Genomic DNA, 11,700 nt, shown 5'->3' on the forward strand with positions numbered 1-11,700 from the left:
TCTACGTTATGGAATAGTTGCTACTAGAACTGAGCCTACTAATACTGCTACTCGCTGCCGACGCACACATTTACATTTAACAAATTCGAGCAGACGGTAACTTACATTTTTTTCTAATTCAAACAAACAAAAAATTCATAACAACATTAATACAACATTGTTTATTTTTACATTTACATTACTTATGCATTTAGAAAGCATTTCTCAATATTATTACTTTTCGCATTTAATCTTCTCATACTTTTATACATATTTATTATATCTTCAATTTTTGACACCTAATGTAGAGGTTTTCAAAACTTTACATTTTAATCCCAATATTTCTACGTTGATGTAACGGGGACTTTACAAATACTGATTGCCTTTTTCCTGGACATCCATTTTTTTCATTTGATTTTACACCATACATTTATACATATTTATACATATTTATTGTACCTTCAAATTCATTTATTTCACGTATATCTTACTTTGTTTTATTTATATAAATATAGAGGTTTTTCCAACTGTACATTTTAATCCCAATATTTCTACATTGATGTATTGGGGAAATTACACATACTGATTGCCTTTATTTTTATTTTATTTTATACCATACACACTACCTAAATATTGACTCTTTCAACAATTGTTTCGGCAGCATTCCATTTCAATTCCACACACACCCGCAGAGTAATTTCGCAACAATGCCACCCAAAAAAAATCAGCTCGGAAGGCGCACGAAAGCAGCGACTACTGTTAGGAACATCAGAGCAAGCCTAGACTACGATGAAGTAGAATTATTACGTTCTCGCGAAGCACAGCGCATGTCTCAGACCAGATCTTCTGAAACACTTACTCAACGGACTTATCGTTTATCTAGACATGCTGCAGCCATGGCTCAACTACGTTCTTCACAAACTGCAGAGATTCAGGCCAACCGTAGAGCAGCCAATGCTGCAAGTACCTCTTCTGCAAGGGCCAACGAATCTACAGAAAGGACAGCTCGGCGGAGAGCAGCTAACGCAGCCTCCACAGCTTCAGCACGAGCTGCTGAATCTACTGAAGCGAGGGTCAGACGACTTGCCCGAGATAACACATCCAGAGCCGCCATTCGGTCATCTCAGCCACCAGAAGCTCGAAGGATACGAGTTCAGGCTGTTACTCGGAGATTTCATGCCTCTCGCGGCAACATATGCCCTTCACCGGAGTTTTGGTTACGCAAAGCATTGAACTATGACGCCAACTATGACTTCTCTACCCGGCAGGATCTTAGCATTGGTTCGATGAATTGCATATGTTCATTCTGCAAAGCTAAAAAATGGCCGGCAGAACCTCCAAGCCTATGCTGCTCTTCGGGTAAAGTTAAACTACCATCCCTACAGACTTTACCTCAACCACTGCGAGACCTACTTTTGGGCATGACTGATGAATCTAAATATTTTCGGAAATCCATTCGACTTTTCAACTGCTACTTCCAAATGACATCATTTGGTGCAAACATTGTCCGTGAAAGCGGCTGGAATCCCGCATTTAAGGTGCAAGGCCAAGTCTACCATCTAATAGGGTCCCTTTTACCTGATGAGACCGTACAACCATCATTTTTACAACTCTACTTCGTAAGTGACTACGTCCAACAAGCTGAAAACCGACTAGCTATTACAGCCGAGACAAACGACAGTTCGGATCGACGACAACTCAGTATTGTTTTGCAGCTTCAAGACATGCTCCACCAAACGAACCCATATATTCAAAGTTTCAAGTATGCACTACAGAATGTTCCTCTGCCTAATTTTTCCATCGTTATTAACGCAGACAAACGTCCTACAGGAGAACATGAGCGTCGCTTCAATGCTCCCACTTGCAACGAGGTTTCTGCAGTCATCCAGGGTGAGCACAACAACAAACGCGACATAGTTATTCATACTAGGGGTGGACGTCTACAGCGAATACATGAAATGCATCGATCATACGACGCACTACAATATCCCCTACTATTTCCTTACGGTGACGATGGATACCATTTTCACATACCATGTCAACAAAACTTGGGACAAACGACCATCAATCCCAAAACTATTACATGCAGAGCATATTACGCATACAGACTGATGGTTCGCGACGACGATTTCAACACTCTCCTTCGGAGTGGACCTCTTCTGCAACAATACATAGTCGACATGGCAGCAAAAATGGAATCTGAAAGGCTCCTATATATTCGGGTTCACCAAAAACAGCTTCGGTCGTCTTCATACATACATCTGCACGATGGCATGAGAAATGAAACTGACCCTAACACTGTTGGAAAACTGACAATTCTTCCGTCCACATACATCGGTGGCCCGCGTTATATGCATGCCCGCACACAAGACGCAATGACGTACGTCCGCTATTATGGCCGACCGGATTTGTTTATTACCTTCACCTGCAATCCATCATGGGAAGAAATACGAGATGAACTGTTTCTGGGTCAAGAACACTACGACCGACCTGATCTCATTGCCCGTGTTTTCCGGCTTAAATTGTGCAAACTCATGGATCTTATAGTCAAGGGTGAAGTCTACGGCCGAGTAAGGTGCCACATATTCACTGTAGAGTGGCAAAAAAGAGGCCTTCCGCATGCCCATATCTTAATCTGGCTGTGTGAACGGATTCAATCCACTGATATTGACAAAATTATCTCAGCCGAGATTCCCGATCCTGGATTAGACCCACAGCTTTACGAAATTGTCAAAGCAACGATGGTTCATGGACCCTGTGGTCCTGGCCAGAAAGCTCAATCATGCTGTAAAAAGAAATCGGTGTGCGCTTGCGGCTACCCACGGAGATTTGTCAATGCTACACAAACAGGAGGTGATGGTTACCCACTTTACAGGCGACGGAGTCCAGGTGATGGCGGCCATACGATGATAGTCGGTCGGAGCACTGTTGATAACCGATGGATAGTACCGTACTGTCCCTTGCTGACGAAAATTTTCCAATCGCACATCAATGTGGAGTTCTGTCACTCAGTGAAATCCATTAAATATATCTGCAAATACATCAACAAGGGAAGCGATGCTGCAGCGTTTGCTGTTCAGCGCGACGGTTCTCGAGACGAGCCATCTGCTCATGTCATTGGACGTTTCCTGTGTTGCGGTGAAGGTGTATGGCATTTTTACTCATTTCCCTTGCACCAAAGATATCCTGCAGTTATACAACTCGCTGTTCACCTTGAAAATGGGCAAAGAGTTTACTTTTCTGCCGGCACTGCTAATCAGGTGGTGGCTTACTGCCTTCTTCAAACTATGCGGCCATGATGAGTTTGCAAAGACGCTTTTGTATCCACAGATCCCTTCCTACTACACTTGGAATAACAAACAGTGGACTCGCAGGAAGTGTGGAGACCCTGTCGATGGCTTCCCAGGGGTTAAATATGATTCCTGTCTCGGGCGAGTTTACACAGTGCCACCACGTCAACATGAGTGCTTCCATCTTCGTCTTCTCCTTCACGAAGTCCGTGGCCCTATAAGTTTTGATGACATAAAAACTGTCGATGGCGTCCTGTGTGAAACCTTCCGTGATGCATGCTCCCAGTTGGGACTACTTGAAAACGATTCTCAGTGGGATGCCGCCATGACAGAAGGAAGTCTATTCAAATCTCCCCATGCTCTACGGTCGCTCTTTGCAATTATGATAGTATGGTGTGACTTGAGCGATCCAAAACATCTATGGATGAAATTTCGTAACTTCATGACCGAAGACATTTCCAGAAGAGCCCAACTTGAGAATACATCGGTGGAGCAAGACTACTCCCAAGTGATTTACAATGAAGGGCTAATTTGCCTCGAAAACCTCCTTTTGGAAATTGGTGGTTCCACTTTACCATCATATGGCCTACCTGCCCCCATCTGCCATGAAGGGAATAGTTTGAGCCTAAATTTACTGCGTGAAATATGCTACTCACCTACAGAACTTAATGCGTACATTGCTGAGAATGAGCCTAAACTGTTGCCTGAACAACTGAACGTCTACCATATGATCAATGAAAATGTTCAACAGAACCGTGGAGGAATATTTTTCTTGGACGCACCTGGTGGCACAGGAAAAACCTTTGTCACCAAATTAATACTTGCCCATGTGCGACGGAGTGGAGCTGTCGCTATAGCTGTTGCAACCTCTGGAATTGCTGCAACTTTACTCCCTGATGGCAGAACGGCACATTCAGCTTTAAAATTGCCCATCAACTACACACAAACTGAATTCCCAACATGCAACATCGAAAAGAATTCGGATAAAGCTGTTTTGTTACGCAGATGCAAACTCATCGTATGGGATGAATGCACGATGGCGCACAAAGTTGCGTTGGAAGCATTGAACAGGACCCTTCAAGATTTACGCAACTGTGACAACATCATGGGTGGATTAACAGTTCTGCTGTGTGGAGATTTCCGACAAACACTTCCTGTTGTCCCAAAAGGGACACGCGCTGATGCTGTTCAAGCATGCCTGAAATCGTCGATACTGTGGGATCAAGTTCACCATTTAAAACTCACAACAAATATGCGTGTCCACCTTAGCCGCAACCCAGATGCTGCTAATTTCTCTAATGCACTTCTGGAACTTGGTGAAGGACGTACTCCCACAGACACTGAAGATTACACAAATGTTGAACACATATCAACCATCGTTGAAACGCCAACCCACCTATACCAGGCAGTTTTCGAGAACATTCAGAAAAACTACAGGGACTTTGATTGGCTCGCCACGAGAGCGATTCTGGCTCCAAAAAACGCCTCCGTCAATGCGATTAACTACAGACTTTTGGAACTCATCCCGGGAGAGGAACGTGTCTATAAATCCATTGACCGCACACCTGATACTGCTGATCTGGCTGATTACACGGTGGAGTTGCTAAACTCCCTAGAACCACCTGGCCTGCCACCCCACATACTCCGACTTAAGGTTGGAGCTCCTATAATGCTCATTCGTAACCTCATACCACCAAAGCAATGTAATGGAACCCGCCTCGTGGTAACATCCCTGTCACCTAATATTATCGAGGCCAAAATATTGACTGGCTGTGGAAAAGGAGAGACAGTGCTAATTTCGAGGATACCCCTATATCCATCAAATCCAGACCTGGGCATTTACTTCAAGCGATCACAGTTCCCTGTGAAACTGTGCTTCGCGATGTCCATCAACAAATCCCAGGGCCAAACCTTTGACGTTGCAGGCATTCATTTACAGGAGCAATGTTTTTCTCACGGTCAGCTCTATGTAGCTGCCTCACGTGTGGGCTCACAATCCAAACTCTTTGTGTTTTCTCCTAAAACACTTGCTAAAAATGTTGTTTACAAAGAGGTTTTATAATTTTTCAACAATTTTACACCTCAATTTCTCCTCTCTATTAACCGTGTTTATTCCTTCTAAAGCTTTGCCAGCACCCAGTAAAGAATTCACTAACCTGGATTCTTTTTTGTAACAAAATGAAAACAATTTCATGTATTTACACAGTAACCTCTATGGAAAGAGAAATAGAGTGAAAATATGAATTTGGCAAAACCTAGAGTGCCCTTAAATATATTCAGAAGCATTTGCGGTCCTTATAATTCTTTCGTCTTTATTTGGTTGCCAACTCTGCATAATTAGATTCATTCTGATCAACCCTAAACAATTGTATTGGCTATGGAATAACATTTTAGCAGTACAACAGTAAATTATTTTTCTGTTTTTTGAACGTCCATTGAACAAACAACTGATCCTGAAGAAATTGCAAAACAGTCTACACACATATTAGTGAAAATGTGATTCAGAAGTTTCAAAGACATTGGTCTAAAAAACATAGACCTCATCAACCAAGCATAAGTACTATGCCCGGCAACATAAGGTAAGGAATTTTTTGCCATAGTTGACTAATTGTAAAACTATACAGCTACAACGACATAAATTCTTAAAACGAATAGATGGTCAATATTGAACCTGTGGTTTCTTTCGCATAGAGTTAAAGAAATCATGGCTCCCAAAACCTTACCATAGTATTTGGTTTTGAGCTGGAAGAATAGCTGCTAAGGGGACAAATCAGATGTGGAAGCTACATTGATCAGTAAGACGTCAATATAACCAACTTTACTAAAATAATTTAAGGATTACAAAAAAAAAAATACTGAATGTACAGACAATAAGCATTAAAATGGCATTAAATCACCCCCCCCCCCCGAACAACGTCGGGTAATACTGCTAGTATACATATAAATACTCGTCCTAATATGTAATGTAATATATATATAAATACTTGTCCTAATATTTAATGTAATATATATATATAAATACTTGTCCTAATATGTAATATATATATAAATACTTGTCCTAATATGTAATATAATATATATATATATAAAAATACTTGTCCTAATATGTAATGTAATATATATATATAAATACTTATCCTAATATGTAATGTAATATATATATATATAAATACTTGTCCTAATATGTAATGTCATATATATATATATATATATATATATATATATATATATATATATATATAAATACTTGTATATATATATATATATATATATATATATATATATATATATATATATATATATGCTTAAAATACAGTTAGTAACAGAAAACACATTATTTATTTTGTAAATTTTAACATTTAGGAGGTCTGCTCCCAACTCAACTAAAAAAATATTAATCTAATGAACTGATGAACGGACCATTTATGAATTTTATGTATTTCTTTCTTTCTTTCTTTCTATCTTTCTTTTACCCTTTAATCATTTCCCCATTTTGCTCCATTATGTTTATTTTTCTTCCTTTCTATCGCCATCTTTGTTTTTTATTGTCTTTCCTCAAGATTGTTCAACACACTCCTCTCTCTTTTCTTTTTTCTCGTTCTTCTCTTTTTTCTTTCTTTCTTTCTCTTCTTTTTGTAAAATATATTCTACTGTCCCTTATTCATCTTTTTCTTCTTCTCTTTCTTTTTTCTTTCTTACAGATCTATTAAACAAACTCTACTTCTTCTTCCCCTTTCTCTTTCTTTCTTTCTTTATTTCTCTTTTTTCTGCAAAATATATTCTACAATCCCTCTTTCTTCTTCTTCTTCTCTTTCTTTTTTCTTTTATCTCTTTATTTTCTTTTGTCAAGTCAATACTTATTCCACAGTTCCTTTTTCTTCTTCTTCTCTTTCTTTTTCTTTTTTCTTTCTATTTCATTTTATTAAAATATATTCCACAGTTTCTTCTGCTTCTTGCTACTTTTTTTCCTTCATCTTCGGTTTCATCCTCTAACCGTACTCGCAATCAGGCAGAAAGAAAGGAAACCTCGAACGGATACAAGTTCTCCTTTCCGGCACGATGGGCACCTTGCTATTCTGAATTCACTTAACCAAAATAAGAGCGGGGATGGGCGAAGATAATAACAAAGAATTGGAAAGAGATTGGAAGCTGTTGGGAAGTCGGAACACGAGTCTTCAGCAGGAAAAATCGACAAGAACCCGGGTTTTGTTCTTGTTTTGTGTATGTACTCTTTTCGTGCGCGGACCCGAGCCGAGGGTGAAGCACCGAACGTGTTTCTGCAAGAAGTAGTTGTTAGGGTAGACGGAATTAAACATACCACAAAATCAAACTCTATCCCTTGGTCAGCCATGCAGAACGGCAGAGGAATGGAAAAGGAATAAGGCATGCTCCATTGAAATGTCGGGCACGAAGAAGCCAAAGGGCACGGCGAAGCCTACCTTTAGGCAAGCACCTAAGCATAGATATAAGTGCTTGCAAGTATTGTAAGTGCGCAGATATACATGTACACATTTTATTACATCCATCCATCCATCCATCCATCATCCATCCATCCATCCATCCATTCATCCATCCATACATACATACATACATACATACATGCATACATACATGCATACATTCATCCATCCATCCATCCATCCATACATACATACATACATGCATACATAAATACATACATACATGCATACATACATATATATGTGTGTTATGGGATACGTGTACATAAATATGCCTAAATGTCTGTATATATTTAAATACACATAAACACACACACATATATAGGAATACATATAAATATAGTATGCGTGCAAAATAATACTTATAACCTCTCTCATCTTATATATATATATATATATATATATATATATATATATATATATATATATATATATATACAGTAATTTGGGGTAGTTGCGCCAAGTCCGGGGTAACTGCGCCAACTAGCTTAAAGTGCTCTTTTGGTAACCACGCATATAAATACCACTTTTTTTTTAGTTAGCGCAATTACTCCAAAGTACGGTATGTATAGATATATTAGTGTTGGGACGATTGTCAGAATCGAAATCAGGAATCGGAAAAATTGGAGTGTTTCGGAGTATCGGAATCGGTATCGGAATCGAAAAAATTGGAGCTTATTTTTCGATGCCAAAACCGATTACTACAATTATCTTTTTTATTTGATTTTGGTTTAAGAAACATCTTACACTGCTTGTTGTGATTATAAAATGTTAAACATTTATTGATTTAAACGCCCAGTAAGATTAAAATCGCTAGATCACCTCCTCACAAAAGTGTTTTTTTCTTTTGTGTAAATATAGGCACATTTAAGATGTTTTTTTTTACGGTAATCGGGACAAAATAACACTTTTATTGTTAAATATTTAGAGATTTATAAATAATCAGTAATTGTATCGATATCGGGAATTTAGTACGGAATCGGTAATTGTGTCGGAATCGGGAAAAATTACTAATAGCCTCCCATCACTAATATGCCAGACTTTGTGGCACCGTGTAGATTATGCAGCCAGATTTTGTGGGCACCGTGTAGATTATGTATCCAGACTTTGTGGGCACCGTGTAGATTATGTATCCAGACTTTGTGGGCACCGTGTAGATTATGCAGCCAGACATTGTGGACATCATGTATATATATATATATATATATATATATATATATATATATATATATATATATATATATATATAAATAGATAGATAGATAGATAGATAGATATTGACTTTAAAACACGTGGCAGTGGATAATTATATTTTAAAACAAATATATATACTGCTCCCCATATGGGGGTACCAAATTTGTAAAAGGGAAAATTATTCCCAACTCGCATTTAGGTAAAAATGCTCTTTTGTAAATAATTGAATTCATTCAAAACATACCGCAAAAAACAAAAACAAAAACAAATAACACACACACACACACGCGCACACACACACACACACACACACACACACACACACACACACACACACACACACATATATATATATATATATATAAATATGTTGGATTTGATAACTAATGGCTACACATATGCAAACATGTTTCAGTGACCACCCTGCCAGGGAAAATCACCTCATCAGGCCAAGAATATCCACGAGAGTATCTGTCAAAGACATTACCTCTTTTTATAATTAAAACCAATAAATGGGATAATATCATTTCCAAGGTTAAGACAGGGGTAACCAGATAAGATAGGTTATCACATTATACAAGTTGATGTGGGATATAATTTTATAGTTATGCTTTTTTTTCCAACTATATTCATTTCTATTCTGTACATTATATACATTCATCAGTTAAGATTAATAATCCAATCTTTGTTCATTATATTAGTTATTTTTAAAATAGATAATATACGTTTAAAACATAACATTACATTTAAAACAGGTGTTTAACGTTTAAAACTAAATAAAATTATGAGATGATAGATTAACGATTGAATAAGTAGTAAATAAAATATCAATGAGATGATTATTTATGATTACATGGTTTAAAAAGTTACGTTTTATATCAGAATAATTCATTATTTTATTTATATTCCTCGACTACGAAGATATAAATCGTTTTAACTCATAAGACTAATTACATTTAAAATAAGTAACTAATGTTTAAAATAAAAGGAAATGATTAATTAATGATTGAACTAAGTAATTAAGAATTCCAATGAGATATTAAAAATCTCTCTCTCTCTCTCTCTCTCTCTCTCTCTATATATATATATATATATATATATATATATATATATATATCAACATAAAGAAAAAAGAGAAAATAAGGCAACTCGAAGTAAAAGTACTATGCATAATTTATATTTAAATCAATCTGGCTACGAGTATATATCTATTTCTATCTCATTAACCTACCCATGTTTAAATTAAAAAATCATGATAGATAACGTAAAAATACGTAGTAAATAAAAATATCTATGGGATCATGTTTAAAATCGATAGATTTAATATGCGATAAATAATTAAAAATCAAACTAGGTATTGAATAACTTTCAATCAAACGTCATTTTTACTCAATATAGAAATATATGAGTTTATTTATTTAAATTAACACCTTACTATTATTTTAGTAATATGGTTTTATAATTTCTTTAGTGTATGAATTTGAAAATGTTTACAAGAGATAGCTGTTTCCTGTTTTATATTTAAAAGTTTGTCACGATCTTTAAATTTAGTTATCTCCAGCTTTTAATGTAATCCCCCCCACCCGAAAAAATTGTATTTGTCATATTTGGTGTTCGTTCTGCTTATGAAATTGTTAGTTGAAAGTACAGAATGGTTTCATAAAAATTAATTAAATTTATCGTTATTTTATGTTTCAAATGTAATTCCCCCCCCACCATCACAAAAAACTACCCCCTCGATCGCCAAATTTGAAAAAAATATGCTAGAGATGACATGTTTAGTTGAACGCTTTGTGGCCAAAAAGTGGGTGTTCATTTTACATTAAATTTATATAGAAAAGTTATCCCTACGCTAAAATGTTACATTTTTTTTCAAAATTTCTTCTTTCATATTATTTATAAAGCCTGCTTAAAACGTATTAGGCCACAAAAAACCAGGTCTAAATTTTTGGGGTCAATGTAAAGTTTCTTTCAAACTCCTTCAAAAACTTTAAAATGACGACTTTTAATGTTTTTCGGTGGTGCTGAAAACGAATATTACGTTTAAATTTGGGACAAATAAGTAGTTTTCATGATATAAAGAAATTTTTTTTTCAAAAAGTGGGAGAACACTTTTTTATATAAATTTAAAGTAAAACGAGCACCCACTTTCTGGTCACCTAGTAATTTCTTCATATCATAAAACAAATTTATCAGCACCACAGAAAACCGGCGCTTTTTTTTTCATCTCATAATTTAGGACGCTAATTATGCGGTTAGTAAGTTTACAAAACAATACTTTTGTTTTTCGTTCTTTTTTCATTATACAACTTGTATAGTTGTGAACAGGTGCCTCTGCAGTTTAAAATTTCACAAAAATTCTTGTTTACATTAGGAGGTGGTTAAGTAAACTAAAGAAGCACCTGGTAAAAACCATACAAATTCTATAATTGAATTCCCACCTCAAAAAATAAAAAAAAATGAAAAACAAAAATATATTTTTGTAAACCGACCGCCCGTGTAAGCTTACTGACAGCATTATTTACGCCCTAAATTATGAAAAAAATAAACGAATCTCTTAGTAAAAAACAGCGCCGGTTTTCGGTGGTGCTGAAAACGAATATCACAGTTAAATTTTTTTATTATATGAAGAAATTATTAGGTGGTTATAAAGTGGGTGCCCATTTTACGTTAAAGGTATGTAGGAAAGTGATCCCCCACTTTTTGAAAGAGTAATTTTTCATATTATGAAAACTACTTATCTGCCCCAAATTTAAATGTGATATTCGTTTTCATCA

At 36.3% G+C, this 11,700-nt stretch overlaps 1 protein-coding gene across 1 annotated transcript; it reads left to right on the forward strand.

Moving 5' to 3' along the window:
• The first annotated feature begins 686 nt into the window (after window positions 1-686).
• Window positions 687-5,331, forward strand: LOC145265654 (uncharacterized). Its single transcript, XM_080121720.1, has 2 exons — window positions 687-3,117; window positions 3,161-5,331. The coding sequence occupies exons 1-2, from the start codon at window positions 687-689 to the stop codon at window positions 5,329-5,331; spliced, it is 4,602 nt and encodes a 1,533-aa protein (XP_079977846.1).
• The last annotated feature ends 6,369 nt before the right edge of the window (window positions 5,332-11,700 follow it).

This window comes from Euprymna scolopes, chromosome 40 (assembly GCF_053919585.1).
Source record: "Euprymna scolopes isolate OS-2025 chromosome 40, ASM5391958v1, whole genome shotgun sequence".
Lineage (NCBI taxonomy): Eukaryota > Metazoa > Mollusca > Cephalopoda > Sepiida > Sepiolidae > Euprymna > Euprymna scolopes.